General features: G+C 50.2%; 2 protein-coding genes across 4 annotated transcripts; both read right to left on the bottom strand.

Moving 5' to 3' along the window:
• Positions 1–1,983: 1,983 nt before the first annotated feature.
• HEXIM2 (HEXIM P-TEFb complex subunit 2) lies at positions 1,984–6,282 on the bottom strand. 3 transcript variants are annotated; one of them, XM_082860341.1, is made up of 3 exons: positions 6,200–6,282; positions 5,363–5,477; positions 1,984–2,915 (listed from the first exon to the last, which is right to left on the bottom strand). In XM_082860341.1, exon 3 carries the CDS (start codon positions 2,835–2,837, stop codon positions 2,127–2,129), a length of 711 nt encoding a protein of 236 aa, XP_082716467.1. In that variant the 5' UTR covers positions 2,838–2,915; positions 5,363–5,477; positions 6,200–6,282; the 3' UTR covers positions 1,984–2,126. The 3 variants fall into 3 exon arrangements, with proteins under 3 accessions (XP_082716467.1, XP_082716468.1, XP_082716469.1); XM_082860342.1 differs by having other exon boundaries at positions 5,363–5,474; positions 6,200–6,245; XM_082860343.1 differs by lacking the exon at positions 6,200–6,282 and adding an exon at positions 5,842–5,889 and having other exon boundaries at positions 5,363–5,474.
• A 3,453-nt stretch (positions 6,283–9,735) lies between these two features.
• On the bottom strand, positions 9,736–15,567 carry HEXIM1 (HEXIM P-TEFb complex subunit 1). The gene has a single exon (XM_082861660.1). The coding sequence runs from the start codon at positions 14,946–14,948 to the stop codon at positions 13,905–13,907; it is 1,044 nt and encodes a 347-aa protein (XP_082717786.1). The 5' UTR covers positions 14,949–15,567; the 3' UTR covers positions 9,736–13,904.
• Positions 15,568–18,394: the final 2,827 nt, after the last annotated feature.

Raw genomic sequence — 18,394 nt, forward strand, 5'->3', positions numbered from 1 at the left:
TCTGGTTTTGGTTTTGGTTTGCTCCTCTGTTTTCTTGCCCCATCCTGGGCCCCACCAGCCTTGGGAAAATGAACCCACCTCAGTGTGACCCTGACCCAGAGCCCTTCAGCCATTGTGTGTGTGTGTGTGTGTGTGTGTGTGTCTGTCTGTCTGTCTGTTGGGGTTGCAGCAGCTTTTCTCTTTCCAGGCTCCTCAGCTCCTTGACCAAGAAAGGCCAAGCTCCTCACCTCTCCCCTCCCCCGTGTGCAGCTCCTGCCTGCTCAGGGATACACCTCCAGCACCCTCTCCCTCGACGCTGCACCCACAGCCCTCCCCCACACTCCGGCAGCCCTCTGGAATCTCCTCTCCCCTCCTAGTTACTTTTACACACACACACACACACACACACACACACACACACACACACACACACACACACACACACACACACACACACACACACACACACGCCTCCGGGTAAACAACCTTGTCCTGGCTCTGGCCCTCCCCTCTCCCTCCAGCTCCACGCTGAGGAATGCAGCAGCTGGGAGGCTGCCTGCACCCTGCCCAGGGGCCTTCAGGTCCCTGGCTAGCACCCCACAGGGGAAGGCCGGCCTAAGGCCAGCTTTCCTGGAATCCAAAAGCCGCTTCCTCTCTGAGCCTTGGGTTTTCCATCTGCAAAGTGGGGACAATCATTCCTCTAGCCCTTCCTGACAGAGGTGTGTGGGATCAAAGGGGAGGGGGCTAGGACTCCCAGCCAGGGTTGGGTGGGGGGAGACCCCAAAGATGGGAGATTTTGCTCTCTTAAAACCCATCCCTTCCTAGGATCCGTTCTGGCCTTACTTCGCTGTAGAAGACGCTGGAGAGGTCTGGGTGTGACGGGGCAGAAATGAAAGTTGTCCTGGCAACACACAGGATTTTTCAACATTTCCATCCCAGCAGCTCCCAGGCCTGAGCCCTTCTCTCGCCCAATGTGGCCTGTCAAGATGAGCTCTCCTGGAACCGAGGTTAGGCTGGGCCCGCCAGGCCTCTGCCCCTCCCTGTGCACGGCGGCAGAGCCAATACAGGCTCACTGGTGAGTTGACTAGCTTCCCCTCCACCACCGCAGCCTGACACTCTGCAGCACAAGAACAAGAGACAAGGTGTCTGGGGAGAGGTGGGTCTGCGTGTGAGGGGCGTGTGAGCTCGCTTCAGAGCCCAAGACTGCTGGTGGGTTGGTGGCATATCCGGGCTGACTCAGCTCTCTATCAGACAGACAGGTGAGGGGCTCACCTCAGAGGGAATTAACCACACAGGTGATTAGGCTAAAAGCAGCAGGATGGCACCCCAAAAGCCAAGCCTCCGGCTCTGCTAAGGATCGATCCCCTGTCCATCCAGCCTTGGGCTTATTTTCCATCAGGAGAAAAGTCCCCTTGAGCGCTTACTTGTAAGCGCTCTTCTAGGAGGTCAGGGGGCAAACCTAACCTCCTGCCCAACCCCCAGCTGGGTGATGGGAGGCTGTCAAGCACAGAGAGACACAAGGCACCCAGACCTTGTCCAGCCCAGCCGTCTACACTGTGGGGAGGACAGGGAAAATACAGGGAGCCTGGGAACAAACCCTGAAGAAACCCCTGGACTTGGGCCTAGCCCTCTCCCCTCCCGGGGGAGTTCCCAGGTCCTCACAGCAATCTTGCATCTTACGTCAGGCTCTGGCTGAACCTGGTGACTCCTGACTGAGACCCCTCCCGCCTCTGCCTTCCCCTCTCTAAAACCTTCAGAGCAGTCTGATGGCCCCCAGATACATGGAGCAGATTTCAGGCACTCTGGAGACGCTGAGAAGCCCCCGATGCAGGGGTCTGCTGTCCTCCCAGGCTGGGGGCAGCCCCAGGCCTCTCTGCAATGGAAGTGCTTTGATCCTCAGAGCAGCCCTAGTGAAATCAATGCTAGCCACTCCCATGTGATCTCACCAAAATCATTTAATTCCTTTGTGAAAAATAAGATGACATCAAAGAACAAACTGTGGAAATGACAAGATGGAAGCCGGAACCTAAATTAGCTGTTCTCAGGGGGTGCAGAGGTGCTGAGACCTGCCTCCTTGAGACTCGGCTGGCCTGAGTGTGTACAAAACGGGACCTTCTCCTTGGGTCAGCCTGGATGGGGGGGCACCCCTAGGTGCCCCGCTCCCCACCACGGCGGCCACCTTCTCGGTTCCACATCTCATTCTCCTGCCGAAGCCGCTGGTTCTCCGTCCGGAGCCTCTCTACCTCGGCGGCCAGCTCCTCCACCTGGCGACAGGGCTGCTGGCTGGTGCAGCCCCGCAGCTGCTGCAGCCTCCTCGTCTCCTCCTCGGCCTGCGACAGCCGCCGCTCCAGATCCAGGTAGTCGCGCACCAGCTCCTGCTTGCTACGGCCCTGCAGGCTCTCAGTGTGGTAGCGCTCATAGGCCTCGGAGAAATCCCTCTGCTGGAACTCCCCATGGGCTCGGCCCCTCGAGTCGCTGTCCCCGGCCTCACTCTCCCCACTGGAGCCTGGGTGGGAGGCCCCTTGGGGCACATCCAGGTTGGGCTCCTCGGGGTCTCTGTCGTTCATCAGGAACTGGGTGGTATTGTAGGGTGCCACAGGCTGGCCTTTGGCGAACATCTCCTCTCGGACCCGGGAGGCCCGCTGGCTCTGCCTCTCATCCCGCTGTTGCTTCTCGGCCCAGCTCAGCTCCAGGTAGGGCCGCCAGTGCCGCTTGCGCTTTGAAGGCCGCCGGCGGTGCTTCTTCCGTGCCAGTACGGCCTCCACTGAGCAGCGCCCTGGGCTCTGGGCCCGGGGACCCCTACCGTTCCAGCCTAGGCCACTGCCGGGAGGATCTTCCTCCTCTGAGTGGCTCTCCATCCGGGGTGTCAGGGGCAGGGAACCTCCAGGGTCATGAGGCTCGGGGGAGGTTTTGGGGCTCCCAGGAACACGAGAGGTCTAAAGAGAGAGGAAAAAGGAGGACAGATCGCAGATGGCCCATCCCATGGTGCAATCCTCTGTTCATCCGGCCTGAAGCCGACCTGCCTACACCCAGCTCACTTGGTCCCTCTCTAGCCTCGCACCTTCTACAACCATTTGTCTGTTTCTGGGCTTACCTGTCTGCTGTCTGTCCCCCAACCCTCCCCAAGCAAACTCATGGTGAGAGCCAGAATCTTGCCTGTGTATTTCACTCTGTAATTTCAATGCCTGAAACAGCACCTGGCACAGAGCAGACATTCAATAAATACTCTTTGAAATGGGATGGGAAGCGGCTCCTGATATATTATTGGTTGATCAGAAGCCCAAACGGCGCTTGCTCTTCCCTCTTCCTAGAAAGCGTATCTTTCAGACAGAGCTGGTTTCCTTGCAAGTGGCCTGTACAGTCCCCCAGAGCCCCCCATTCAGAAAAGCCCCACGCCTCGCTTAATGCTCTGCTGTCATTGTCTTGAACTTCTTAGTAATTTTTGAATTAAGAGCCCTTTGCACTGACCCCACAAATTATGTTGCCAATCCTGCTTCCAGCTACTTGCATAACTGATTCTTTTTCATCCTTTAGGGTGAAGTTCCAATGTCAGCTCTTCAGAGAGGCCCTCCCTGACCACCCTATCTAAGTAGCCCCCATTCCCCTTCCCGGTGACTCCCTGTCATGTGACAGTTAATGTCCCACTTAGCATTTAGCACATTACCATTTACCACTTGTCTTTCTCCTAGAAGAATGTGTCGTATCTGTTCAGCTCACCACTGTGTCGCTAAGCATGGCCCAAGGTGAGTGTTCAATAAATATATGTTAAATGACATAAGCCCAGAAGTGGGGGGGGATCCAAAAGATATTGGAACATGACACTCTCGCTTCTGTCATTCTAGGGTGAATGGAGTGTATTTATTCCAGGCACAAGTTGGTATCACTCTTCTACATGAGGGGCAGGAAAGCACTAGGGAGAGGAAGGACCAATCTCCAGTCTGTAGCCCAGAGAATTCTACACCTTATCTAAGAGGCGGAAAGGATTCTGTCAAGCGTGCGTGTGTTCAGGGCATCTGTTTATCTCTGCCGTGGTGAGGCTGGAAGTACTGAGTCTGGGGGAGGAGAATGAATTGCTGGAAGTTTGTGGTTTGGTGAATTCTAATAATAACCACCACCACTGGCACAGTGTTTTATAATGTTCAACACGGTTCAGAGACATCTGAGCATGGGTCTACACGAGTGTAGGGAGTGTACTGGGGGGTGCATGCAGCCCTGTTTAAGAGTCTACACGCGTGTAGGGGGTGTACTGGGGGGTGCACGCAGCCCTGTTTAAGAGCTGGAGGTGTGTTAACGTGCGTTTTGGAGACCCCAAAGTTCTCTTCATAATTTGGGATGGGGTACATTGGAGTGTGTGTACGTGTGTGTTGTTTGTTGTGTTGTATTGTTACTTTACCTGCAGGAAGAATGTCATAAAGTAACAATACAATCAAGAGTGACAGGCCTTGTCACCACCAGTGTCTTGGGCCAACTGAGAAGACCTTCTGCCCCACCCAGGAAGAGGCAAGGCCACTGGAAGTCCGAGGCAAGGGGGCTTGCTTCGGTGCGCACAGTCATTCACCCGTTCCCAGCCCCCCACCCAAGCCAGCCCTGCCCCTCAGCCCCACATGCTGTCTCCCTCCTGAAGGCTTGTCCCCTTTCCACCATCACCACTATTGCAGATAAGCTGTGTGATCCCGGGTGAGTCATCTGCCCTCTCTGAACCTTCAAGCCCTGACATGCCATGAACTCCAAATTAAATAAATCTGGAAAATTTACTGGAAGTAGCTAGGTAGGGTGGATCAGAGGACTAGAGTTCCCTTCTTACCTACAGGGAGCTGTGGACTAGGGGAGAAGAATGGGCAAGGTGGGGGCCAGTGAGAGAGAGCATAGGGTGGGAGGGTTTGGGCTCCTGTTGCCAGATCAGAAGGTGACGTTCTCTGAGGGCATGCATTAGATGTTCTCTGATACAATCTGTCTCTCCCCTCTCTCCTGGGTGATTTCCTACCCCCTAACCTCCACCCTAAATTATGAACCGATGGCTCAAACTCTTCTCCCTGCTTCAGACTTGGTTCACAGCCTAGACAAAATGCAAGGCAGTGTTTAAGACGCTAAGTTTAAACCCTGGGTCTTCTGCTTGCTGGCTGCATGATTCTAGAAAAGGCATGTCAGCTCTCAGAACATCAGCTTCTTTGAAATGGAAATAGTAATTTCTACCCTGAATGGCTACTAGGATTTCATGAGATAGCGCAGAATTAAATCTGCCATACTGCTCAGCGCGTAGTGGGGACTCATTTAAAAATACTGGTTTTCCAAATCCACTAACACATCTGAGACAAGAAGCCGGGATCCCAGTTGGCAGGACCCATGCTCAGGGCACTCAGGTGGTTGGGAGAATGGGGCTTACCTTGGCCTCCTCCAGGGCTGCTGGTGACTCTGTGTTAACAGTTGGTCTGGTTTGGAGTAGCCACCTTCTTCTGTTCCAAATCTTTCAGCAGATGCCTTTTAACTAGTGACACCTGCTTTAAATGATAGAAATCTAAGTCCCGAGGGAGAATTTTCAGGAAGACTCTGGCTACCCAGCAAATTTTTACCAAGTCAGCGGCAGCCATTTTGTAGCACCAGACCTGCACACCCTCATTTTCAAATGAAGGGCCGCCTCCAGCCTGGTTTTCACACTTAACGCCAGCAAGGGGTCAAATGGAGATTAAGGGGCCATCTCCCCAGTCCTGCTCCTCAGGCCCCAGGCCAGGGCTTGCATCCTATACTCTTCTCCTGAAACTCACTGAGGCAGGCTGGCAGTTAGGAAGCTAGGCCTAAGCGTTGTTCCCCCAGCAACCAAAGAGGGGGAAAGACTGCCTGGGGAGGCGAAGACACAGCAATGACCTGGACAGGCTGGGAGTGGAGTGGGTCGGTGTCTCCGACAAGCCCGAGGAGGAGTCCTTTCCCCACTGCCTCCAGCGAGCGGCCCCAACCTTGACTGCAGGCCCCCACCTCCTCCCCAGGCTGGGCTCCAGAAGTCATCACCTCAAAACACACGACTGGGCCCAGCCTGGGGCTGAGGCCTTTTCACCTACAGGGCCTGGCCTGCCTCCCTCCTTCTTCTCAGGATGGGAAACGGAGGAAAGGGTAAGAAGTCTTCGCACTACAGGCAGCTGGGAGGGAAACCCAACAGGGATAAGGAAGGATTCCTTGGAAGAGGGGAAATGATCCGGGAAGGAGATTTTGCAAAGGCGGAACTGACCTATTTGCTGTCAGGGGCTATGCACAGGACTACATCTGTGTGTCTTTCTGTGCGACCGCCTGTCTGCAATTCCCAACGGCTCAGCCCTACCTCTTGCTGCAGTTGCTGCAGCTCTGGTCAAGCCGCTCAGGCACTGAGGTTGGGGGGAGGCCCCCCACCCCGTCCTGGCAGCGCGGTGCCTGCTGGGGATTGTAGTTCTTCTAGCTAGGGAAGGCGGATCAAGATCCTGTAATTTCAACAGACACACAGAAAACTCTAAAACCCATCTACCCTTGCGCGAATGGCGTCCCGCGCTCACCGGTGCCCCTTTGATTGGTCCACTCGCCTGCCAATATTCCCTTTTTCGTCAACGATTAGCTGTGCGGAAGCACAATCCAACCGCCTCTCCGAGCTCAATTAAAGAGTTCATTGATGGCGTTAATCTTTACTGGGCAGAAAACAGATCCGGCTGAGAGGGGAGGGGCTTGGACGCGGAGGGATCCTCGGCCCTAGAGGAAGGCGACGAGAAGGATCGGTGGCCGCCGCCGCCATTTTGGGCTGGGAGGAGGCAGCGGAGGGACTCGCTGCGCAGTGAGAGCACCCCATGGGGGGTGGTCCGGGCGCGGGGAGAGGCCGGGCCGAGTGGGCTGCCTGAAGTGGCGGCGCCGGGAGACGGCGGGGGGTGGGACCGGGGACCGCGGGGGGGTGAAGGTTGGAGTCTCTCTGGCCGGGCCCGGTCCTCAAACCATCCCGGCAGCCCCGCAGCCTCGCCTCTCACAGAGGGCGGGGTTCTTGGGTAATTACCGCGTATTTCCCGAGACCCCAGCTGAGTAGAGACCGGGTGAAATGACTCTCCCTTGTTCTTTCCACGGGGGCGCAGATCCCGATGCCGAGCTCCGCTAAGTTCTTTCCCCACCCCCATGCGGCCTGGGTATAGCGGCGAGGCCCGGCGTAGCGGGAACCCCCACTTCGATGGGCGCCGCGGGGGCGGGTGGAGGTCGCAGCTCCGACTGCGCGTTCCTCTGGCGTGGCAGTCAGCTGGAGACTCCGAGGGCAGAGAGCCAGGTGCACCCACCATCTCCCCCCGTACACCAAGGCCGTCCCGCGGCCAGGGCTGTGATCAGGAACAGCCTTCTTCCTACTGTAGCAACCACTAATTCTCCCCAGGGACCAGCTAGATCGGGGCACGTGGAAATCTCTGAGCGCTCTTGCCCTCGAGATCTCTCCTGTCCAGCCCCGATTCTCTGAACGACCTGACCTCGCACGTCGCCAGCCGCTTTGGGAAACTCCAAAAGTGTGCTGTTCCACGTCTCTTGAAGGTTTACACCAAAGGGGTTTGCGCTTTTGCCCTTTGCAGAGTTGGGACACAAAACAACTTGGAGTCGCCACGGTTCTGGGAATAAACATGGAGTGGCCCATTTCGGATGCTTCAGGAACATCTGTTTGCATTTTGAAATCTGAGCCATAACTTTTACCAAAACTTTTGGAGATGGCCGCCCTCCTAAAGGAAAAAACGAACTAATTCCAACGTAGTCTTTATAAGGCTACAAATTCTTTCCAGTTTAAAGAACTTTTCTCCCACAGACGAAACAAAATGGGGGAGTATTTTGCCACTGGTGCATTGTTACTAGGGAATCTCTATTTTGAAATAACAAGTAATTGAAAGTCACTTCTGTGGATCCCAGATGGCCACCAAAATAGAAATTGCAATTTTGAGCTACTTCATATATGTGGCGTTTGGGGGAGCAGGGGAAACCTACTTTGAGAAAATAAACACTCAACCGTATAGCTGTAGCAGCTTCTTAAGGATTGAAGTTTGATGTGAAATTCTTTTCTTGAATTGCAGATGAAACCATTTTGTTTCTTACTGCTTGAAATCTAAATTCAGAGAGATTCATAGGTCAGGGGTAGCTTAATGTTGTTGCTAAAAGGTCAGTTGAAATTATGCCTAGGTAGACTCGGAATTAGGAGAGTGAATGGGCGGTGAGCTTTATCTTAGAGGGTACCTTGTGATGCGTCTCATTGCTGATTACAGATGGTCAAATCGTTCCGAAGCATTTGGCCTTAATAGCAAAGTTTCTTCAGAACTGAAGCCCTGTTCCTCCTATTAATAAAGTGATTTTTTTTTTTAAGTTGTAAGAGTGACAGTTCCATAGCTTTAACTGTTTTCTCCCTTTGCCCCCCAGATGTTCTCAGAGAAAGTCTTAGAACTGGATTGCAAAAATACGATCACCTTTGACTCAGGTTAATCTAAAATTTGAACCACTTATCCTAAATAAAGCTTCAGGACACTTGATTCATGCTGTGGGTTGACTTGGCTTATGTCATGTTCACTTCACACTGTTGTTCAGATCAAGAGAATATGCCAGTTAGGAAAAGCTGACACTAACTTGGTAGGAGTTAAATAGTTATAGCTGAAAGGGGCTTTAAAGATTATCTTTGTGGTTCCTCTGTCAAGAATTTAATGGCGGAGGATCGCAGACTGTGATTTATCCTCCATTGTGAAGTAATCTATAGTTAAACCTTTGGAAGCTACTAAGTGGAGAATACTGTACCAGGTGCAGAAATTTGGTATTTGTTTTTAAAGATGAAAGCTTATCATATTTAAGGTTGACCCATAAACTTTTCCTTTCCTTGATAAGAGAAGTTGGGAGTAAAATCAGTTCATTTAATGGTCCCTTGGTTATCTACTGAGCAAAACACAGCACTGGAAGTTCGGAACTCCCAGGTTCTATTTCTGTGTGTGCCACCACAGATTTGGTTGGCTTGGCTAGAGGCCAAATCCTGAAGATGAGGCCAAACTGGCCGTTTTGTTGCTGAGTCTGTTGTTGTCTAACTTTCGACTAGACCTTCAACTTCCTCCTCAGCTCTCCTCTTTCAGATGAGTTGCTCTGTGGTTTATGACAAACCCTATATGCCTCAGTTTCCTAATTTGAAAATGGTATCAATGCAGCCTCCCTCATAAATACCTTGAGTAACTACTCTTCAGTGGCCATGTAAACATTTACTTGCTCTAACTTCGTTACTTGGAAACTTTAGGACTTCTGCTTCAAAGGTTATTTAGGGCATTTGGGAGGCCTACCTTACCAAAGTGTGGCCTTGGTTGCCATGGGCCATCCAAATAGGTTGAATGAGGGTCAGTCTCAGGGTACCAAGCAGTTGTTACCGCAAGTCCTGGGTGTTTTACGTCTGCCTGATGGCCACCTCCTGGGAGTAGTGGCTATGCGTGAGCAGCATTCATTGACAGAGGTAGGAGTAGTTCTTTGCAGCAGTCCTCCTCTTCAGGATGAAGATACTTGCTTCCGAACTATTTGATTTCCAGTTAGTTTTTTACTTTGTTTAGCCCTCACCATCCTCTTTGTCTTTTCTCCTTTTAAATTCAAATGTTTGCTCTTTTAAATGCACTTTTAGTAAGACCCAGAGAGGAGGGTAGAACTAACCTCCTAGACATTCCCCTCCATCCTCTGGTTGGTCTTCTGCCTTTGACTGAAAGTTGTCCTGGAGTTATCCAGGTATGCAGAATTGCGTGCTTAAAGCCAACTTCAGAACTTCAAATCTTCTCTGATGCTCTGGAGTTTAGGACAAATTCTACTCAGTAGTTTACGAGAGCAGTGATGCTGTCATTTTCTCAAATTCTTGTGCATGGAACACTCTACAATTCCTACATTTTCCTTCAGGAATATCCTTTTTGACCACCGTAGATCCAGGGCTTTTTAACACTTCACACACAGTCAGTGGATGTATCAAATAGAATGTGCCTTCAGATGAGGGTTTACAATACGCTTCTGAATTTTTGCTCTTTTTGGAAAATTTTAAGCCAGATGTAACTGCTCTTGGTGCTGTATTGAGGGAAAGAATCACACTAGCTGTTTCAGGAGGCTTACCAACAGTTCCTGGTACCAGCTCAACCATTTGAAAGAATTTTGTTGGTGTGCAGAAGTTTGTTAGTAAACTACTAGGATTATTCCTGCTGTTACCCATGTTACATCATTTGTCATAATTGGACTGCCTCTAAGTAAAGCCCAAGAAAAACTTCATTCAGGAGGATTTGTGAGAGCTGTGTTATTGATCTGTCTGAAACCAGCCTTTGTTTTTTCAACAAGAAATGAAATGAGGTTGTATGCTTTCCAGCATTCAAGGACAACTGGCAGAAATTGGCCAAATCGTGAATCTTTGCCACCTAGACCATATATTTTGTCTTACTTACAGAGTATGACTATTACCCTTTGGTAAGCAGATCCCACTCTTCAGGGCCTGAATTTGACATTTTCTTTTAAAAATTAGTTTTTATTTCTAGCAACAACCATTTACACTTTACACGAGAAAGGATAGTGGAATTTTATTCCAATAATCTTGCTTGAGAAATGTGAAAAATCATTTAAAAGAACTCACAAACTCAGGTGTACTTAGGTACAAGTACAGTGCTATTTAACTCTAGCCAGCTTTTCTGTCACACTGTTGTGAATACTTGTTTCCTTTCTGGTGGTGTAAGTGGACAGGGGGACACCTGTAGTACATTACCTAATATTTGACTAAACATTGGTTTTCTGAAGGTAGACTATTTAGTTGTGGATTTTGTTTATTTCTGTAGATTCCCTCTTTGATTTCTCTCACTTTTGAAGTCACTGGGTTAAAGTATATTTATTTATATTTCCCCAAGCAAAGGATTTTTATTTTACTCTGAACAAAGTGAAAATTAAAATACTGATCAAATGGGCAACTGCTCTGGTCTTAAAAAGAACCAATAATGATACCAATGGTACCTTACTTTTGGATAGCCTATTTTCATGCTGTCTCCTTTAATCCTTAACAGCAGTTATGTGAAGTAGGCACGGCCCCATTTTGCTGATGAAGAATTAGGCTTAGAGAGTTTAATAAGAGATGCGTCCAGGGTTGTACCGCTAGTATTTGTCAAAGGTATAACTAGGAGCCTGGTTTTTGACTCCTAGTCTGGTCTAATTTTATAATGTTTCCTCTCTTTAGATACCTAGTCCATTTTTCAGAACTAAACCAATCTGGAGCTCCTTAGCTTGTTCCCCTGCAAACTGAAATCTAAAGGGCTCCGTCTCTTGAGGGTCACTTTAGGTTATAGGCTGGCCCAAGAAAAGTTTTCCTTACTCAGAGGAGGATTAAGCAGTCCAGCCAGCTGTCTCCAAAATTTGGGAAGTGCTTTGCCCTGGCTGGATATCCAGGCCCCAGTATAAGAAAGAGAACTGAAATTGCTAATGTGTAAGCATGATCTTTGGAGCAGCTCATTTACAATGTTTAGCAGAAAAGCCTTTAGTGAAAGGCTAGAGTGGACTTGAGGATCAGTTGTCATGATCCTGTTAGTATAGGTAGTTCAGAGTCTTTTCTCTCTGCCCTTAGAGCAATATGTTAGGTGTCTCAATGTAGAAAGTGGTGATAGAAAACTGAAATTTTGCACAAATCTCATCATTCTAAGAGCATAAATGCAGTAAAATGTCGGTGCCTTTGAAAGCAAACTTCAGACAAAGTTGCATATCTCAAGGTAAATCAAAGTAATTTATGACAGTTACTTAAAGCTAAATATTTATATATATTTTTAAGACTGGATTGAATGTCTCCTAAAACTTACACTTTTTTCCTGATGATAAATGCACTAAGAGTCTTTCTAAGACTAATAGTCGGGGAAACAAGATGGTTATATTTAAATCCATCTTGTTAAGTAAGAAGAGTTTCTGAAATCAGAGGTCATCACTGCTGCATCCTATATAGTTCAGTCAAAATGAGGCTTCTGCTGTGCACTGTAAAGGCAGAGGGCAGTGTTGCTGCTTCTGGGACTGCTGCATGACGTCATGGCAGAAGGAAAATTAAAAACAAAAACTATTTCAAAATAGACTTTTAATGTAATTTTTAGGCCAAAGGAAAAGCTGATCATACATCGTCTCCAGTGGACCATCTGCCAGAATAGGGCCAGCTCAGTCCAGCTTTGAAGGCCCTGAGTCAGGCTTAACTGCCATAATTTCCCTTGATTCATGGATTTGTGTTGCTTCTCATGCATCATAAGGTGCATTTCACTCTTGACATACCCACCACCTCCACTACTTCATTTAGCTGCAAAAGCAAGCTTCCCAATGGGAGGTTTTTTCCCAAGGGTTCTTAACCTTCAGGGAGTTTGATAACTTCATGTTCTCTCGAACCCTCGCCCCAGAAAAATGTACACATAATACAAGTCTACATAAAATTGCATGGGGTTCATGGAGCCCAAGGCCCCCTATGGTTTCTAAGGCCCCATGTGAAGGAACCCCTGTGCTAGTGATTTGAACAATGCAGTTGCTCTAGGGAGACACTGACACAGGGCAGGTAAAGATGGGCTGGGTTAATCATGGTGACAGGAGGGAACAATCTTACAATTTCTTACTATTTTGATTTGGGGGCAGAAATTAATTCTCAGGGCCTCCCTGCATTTTCAAGAGCAAAACTACTCAAGGACTAAGCAGCTATCAGTAGTTTAGGAGATTGAGGAGAATAGCGGCTGTATAGGGAAGGTGCATGGTTCCCACTTGGCCCCTAAGGACTTAATTTAGCTCCTTAACCAGAAGCTTTACATTTGGTTTGCAGTGAGGGGGCATTTCTAATTTTAGTTTGACTCTCATGGAAAGGTGGACAGCTTCTATTCCTTTTTTTTTTTTTTTTTTTTTGGTATAGGGAGCACCTGAGTATTGGACAATTAGGGTTAAGTCCTTGGAATGCCCCAAATGGCCATTTCCTCTATAAATACAATATTCTCTACCTCTGAATATTTTAACATAAAGAGCTGCCTCACAAGTTTATCCAACCATTGCTTGCACTAAGAAAGCAAGAGGTTTACGAAGAGCCTTTTCCAGGCATCCAAGAACAACTTCCAGCCTTATTGGGAGGAGAGGGGAATTACTAAAACCACACTTGTAGGAATGAAGTGAGGCTGTCAGTTGTCGAACCTGACAAACTGCCAAATTAGGCTCACGTTTTTGTTAATAGACTTTTGAACGGCTTTTGAGAAGCAGAATTAAAATTTTAAGCTGCTGATTGTAGTTACTTTCTACTCCCCAAACACCCAACACTGGTTTATTTCTCCAGCATCAAGAAAGAAAACCAAGGCACTAGAAAACAAGCACACTTCAGTACTGAAGATAATTAAATCTTTATATTTTGCCGGAACTGTATATTGTAGCACACTAAAACCCATTCAAGGGAAGACTGGGCAAATTGAAAATTCTCCCATTAAAGATTGTTTTTTGAAAATGGACAAATTAGATGATTCCTTCCCCCCCCCCAAAAACGCAATCACATAAATCAGTACTATTCTGAATTAGCTCTAGAAATCACACTGAAACTACATTACATTTACAAATATTAAATTTATTATAACTAGAACGAATTGAATGGTTCTCAGATTTGGCCACCTTATAGCTCCATTTAAGGAGGGGATTTTTAACAGAAAAATGCTTTATAACTTGGTCAAATTACACATTAAAAAAGAAAAAACTCCTAAAAAGGAAAACAAGAAAAGCAACCCTTCAGTTTCACATAATTAAAGAACAGGAGAAAGCACACAAGCTACATCATAGCTAAATTTACCAAACCAACCAAAGCCAGGGGGGATTTCTTTTCTGATTATGTGTCATAAAAAGGTCCACTGTCTTATATACACATGTATATAATGTTACATTCCGTCACTGTAAAAAGTCCCCTTTGCCCCCCTCCCCCCCCCAAAAGTTTCAGTCTAGTCTCCAAACTTGGACAGCGGTGCTCGCTCCTGCTGCCGGTGCAGTTCGTTCTCCGTCAGCAGCTGGAGGTTCTCGGCGCGCAGCCGGTCTAGCTCCAGCTCCAGCTCCCGGACCCGCGCGTCGTCGCCGCCCAGCCGCTTGCTTTCCAGCCGCAGCCGGTTATTCTCGTCCTCCATACGCGAGAGGCACTTCTCCAGCTCCAGGTACTCTTTGATGAGCTCCTGCTTGCTCATGTTCTGCAGGCTCTCCGCGTGGTACCGCTCGTAGGTCTCCGAGAAGTCCCGCTGCAGAAACTCGCTGCCGTCTCCTCCCATCCCGTCGCTGCCCCCATCCTCCTCGCCCGCTTCTTCCATAAAGTCCTCATCGCTGGTGTCGTCAGATTTGGCAGCGGCCCGTTTGGGATAGAGGCCGGTTTTAAGATCCGGCTCCTCCTGGTCGTGATCATCCATGAGGAACTGCGTGGTGTTATAGGGAGCCACTGGCTGGCCCTTGGCGAACATCTCGGCTCGAATCCTCGAAGCTCGCAGGCTCTGTTTCTCATCGAACTTTTTCTTCTCCTCCCAGGTCAGCGTGTAGTACGGTTTCCAATGCCGCTTCTTCTTGGAGGGGCGTCTCCTATGTTTTTTCTTGCCCAGCTGTCTCTGCTGCTGTCCCCACGCCTCCTCGCCCCCTGCGGTAGAAGCTCCCAACTTGTTGGCCTTCGGCCTCTGTTCCCCTCCCGCCGCCGGCTGGGGGGAACCGCCAGCGGACAAGTCGTCCCCATTCTGGCCCTTCTCACCCGCTTCTGGACAGCTGGATTCTGGGCAGACCTGGGTCTGCACGGGAGGCGGCTGGAGCTCCAGGCTCCCTTCCCCGCCCAGCCCCGGAGAGCCACCCGACTGGGGGGACGCTCTCGATTGCCACCTACTGTCCTCCTCGGGCACCCGCTCCTCCGCGCCTGGGGGGCGATCAGAGTTCGGCTCTTCTTGGACAGCAGCAGCACCTGTACAGTTGCTAGTTTGAGGCTGGTGCTGATACTCTGACAAGAGTGGCTCGGCCATTGCTAATAGAATCCTCTTCTCGGAGTTTGAAGAATTTTGGCTGTAAATCCTTAAGGAAAAAAGGGTTTTCTTTTCTTTCAAAAATGTCCAGCACAGTCCTCTTCGGTCTGTAATTCCTGCAGTGATGCCTTCAGCCAGTCCTTCTGTCAGCAAACTCCAGTTGCAATTTGGGGGCGCTCAAGTCAGTAAAGGGTTAAGGGCCCACAGCGCGGCCGGCTAGCGGGTCCAAGGGGGTGCAGCAGCAGGAACAGTAGGTGTTGTGCAGGGGGGGGTGGGCCTCAAGCCTCCCCGCAGAGCGCCCCCGCGATCAAGGAGTTGGTGGGCAAGGAGATTAGGTTAAATCCAACGGGCTAAACCCAGCCCCGAAGGGGTTAAAACTACCCGATGACGCTGACTCCGAGGGGCCGGATCCACAAAGGGTTAAATCCCCTGCCGCAGAGCCCACAAGGGGTTAAAGTCCCAGAGCCACCTCCTCCCACTTCCACGGGTGTCGCTCCAACCCGTGCTCCCACTTCCCTAGGCCCGGCCGGAGCCTCAGCCGAGGACAGACAAACTCATCTCCCCTTTGGCTCGATGCTCTGCTCAGCTCAGTTCTCCTCCGCCTCCTCCTCTTTTTCCTCCCTCCCTCCTCCCCCCTCCGACAGCTCCTCTTCCGCCTCCTCCCCCCACTTCCCCTCCCAACCTGCCTCTCCACCTGCCAACTTCCAACTGCTGCCTCCCAGCCCTCTGCGCCCCTTTTATATAGAAGACGGTCCGCCCCGCCCATGCGCATGCGTAACGGGGTCCCCATCGCAGGAAGCTGGGAGTCGTAGTTCCCATCTTTCAGGCCCGCCGTCCTCTCGCGCCGTGCGACGTAGCCAATCCCAGGGCGCGTCGGGGGCGTCTTCCAGGCCACCTCCTTCCATCGTTTATCCCTCGCTAGAGAAACGTGAGCGCCCATTGGTCAAGAGGCACATGTCTCGCCGAGGAAGGAAGGCCGATCGCAGAGAAGATGGGGCGGGTTCTGGACCATACCATTCTGCTTCAGGAATACGAGAAGATTCGATGGCCTATGAGGGCCCGCACAGAATATTTTTATGAAAAGGTGCGTCCTAAAGGCTACTATTGTATTCTGTCCTCAGCGGAAAGGTTCTGAAGGTCATAAACACTTGTTAGCTAAAGCAAGAATGGTTTACTCCTAAAAAGTAGTCCCTAAAGTGTAAACGAGGATTTAATTCTGTAAAGAGAGATATTGGCCCATGGCTAATAATTCTCGATTCTTAAAATTATAGGAATGTCTTTAAGGTGTGTGGTTAGTGACTGGGATTGACGTTTGCGGAAGGATATTGTGAACACATTTTTGTTTAAAAAAGCGCATGAAGAAGTAAACAAATGAAGAATAAAAAGTGCCGCCTTAAAGGGACAGTGTGACTGCGTTAGGGCAGCAACCTCGGACTAGGCCTCGGAAAATGAGAAAGCAGGTTCGAGTCCCGGTTGATGTCCGCCTTCGGACTGGTCTCGGGACCCTTGGCCGAAAGTGGCCGAGTCCCAGCCCCAGCGTAGTCCTTCTGGGCCACCGCCGCCCCAGGGGCCAGTGCAAAATGGTGGGCCGTGACCGAGGCTCTCGCCTGGGCCGGGAAGCACCGGGTGTGCGCCCTGGGCTCCCCCGAGACCCGGCCTGTAAGGCCTCGCCCCCTCCTCCCCCTCCCCGGGCCTCAGCTTCTATCGAAGAAAATGCTCTTCTGGGGCCGTCTTGGTCTCTTCAGTTGGGAACCGACCAGGACATTTTCCTGAGCCCGGACAGGAGAGTCCAGGGCTGCTGCTGAGCCTCTTTGTTGGGGGAGGGGTTCGAAGTTAATGCTGAGTTGAAATAATCGAGCCTGGCTAGTCGAGAGAGAAGGGGGAATCAGCCACAGAGGCTCTTCCTTGTCAGTGGGCGCTGGGCAATACCGGGAGGGAAGCAGAGCCAGAGGCTTCCGCAAGGAGGAAGCCTTGCCCAGAAATGGAGGCAGGGGGATTCTGGCCCAGAACTGTGGGACAGATTCATGGCGGAGTGGAGGGGGGCGGCGACATAGTCTCCTTGTGAAAATTCTCCAGATTCCAAGCTCCCGCCCAAAGGACAGGGGCCGGGAGTAGCCCAAACCCTCCGCCCAATTCACTTAGGCCTAAAATCACCCCGAAATCTCAGTTTCTCCCACTTGCCATACGCACAGTGACCCGTTCTATTCTTACTGTTCTTACTATTTCTTCCTCAGCTGCCGTGTATTACATTGCAACGGCTTTCCACCGCACAACGTTCTTTTACACAGAGAACCATTTGCCCCACCACAACAGCCCAGTGAGTTAGGCAAGGTAGGGATTATTGTCTCCATTTTAGAGATAAGAAATCTCAGAAATTGACTTGTCCAAGGTCACATGACAATTGAGTGGCAATTTCAGCTGCTAAAGCGAAGGTCTTTGTGTGTGACCCCGTGCCATTTTTCTTTCTGTCACAAACACAGAATTCCTTTTTTTTCTTTTCATCTCCAACAACTTCAGCCTAATTCAGGTCCTTATTTCTTTTTTCTCTTTCTCCTTTTTTACCCTCTCCCCCAACCTTTTTTTTTTTTTTTTTTTTTTTCTGGCTGCACCACACAGCATAAGGGATCTCAGTTCCCCAACCAGGGAATGAACCTGGCCCCCTGCAGTGGAAGCGGGGAGTCTTAACCACTGGACCACCAGGGAAGTACCCCAGGCCCTTCTTCACTTAGCAAACATCGGATAGAAGGGCACAATGGTGAATAAAATGTCATCCTTGCTACTCAGGTAATGTGTAGCGAGGTCATCAAACCACAGTAAGCAAGTGAAGAAACTCCTGGTAGGAGCTTGTGAGCCAAGTTGCTTAGGAGTTGAGAATTGTGGACAGGTTTCATGCAGGAGGTGACTTCTTGGCTGTCTCTGAAAGACGAAGCATTTTCAGGCAGAGTAGCATGAAGTAGGGCATTCTATGAAGAGCAAGCATCTCATCCCAAGACAGGTCTTGTCTGGGGACTCAGGAGTGGTTCTGTGGGGAAGTGGTGATGGGTATGCCCAGAGGGAGAGGCAAGCAAGAGTGACCCTGAGGCACATCCAGGTGTTTTGAGGTTGAACATCCTAGCCTGTTTTCCCTGGGCTTCCAAGAACTCAGGTCTATCTGAAAAGCCTGCCCCTCCTCTGTGCTGCTTCATCAGTCACACAGGAGGCTTCCCGGGAGCAAGAGCTGCCCCTCACACTGGGAGCTCCCCGAGGAAAAGAGTCTTTGCGGAGAACTCGACCGAGAGTCAGAGACTTCCAAATTGTTCCATTTTCAGACGCCTGAGGACTCCTGGGTACCCTCAATCAGGGGATTTGGAAGGTAAACTGAGCCCAACCTCAGTCTGCTGGACAGGGCTCAGCTATATGGACTCATTTGCCCTATTAGGGGAGGGGTGGCCAGACTGATAGTTCGT

Source organism: Leucopleurus acutus, assembly GCF_964270905.1.
Source record: "Leucopleurus acutus genome assembly, chromosome: 19".
Taxonomy (NCBI): Eukaryota; Metazoa; Chordata; class Mammalia; order Artiodactyla; family Delphinidae; genus Leucopleurus; species Leucopleurus acutus.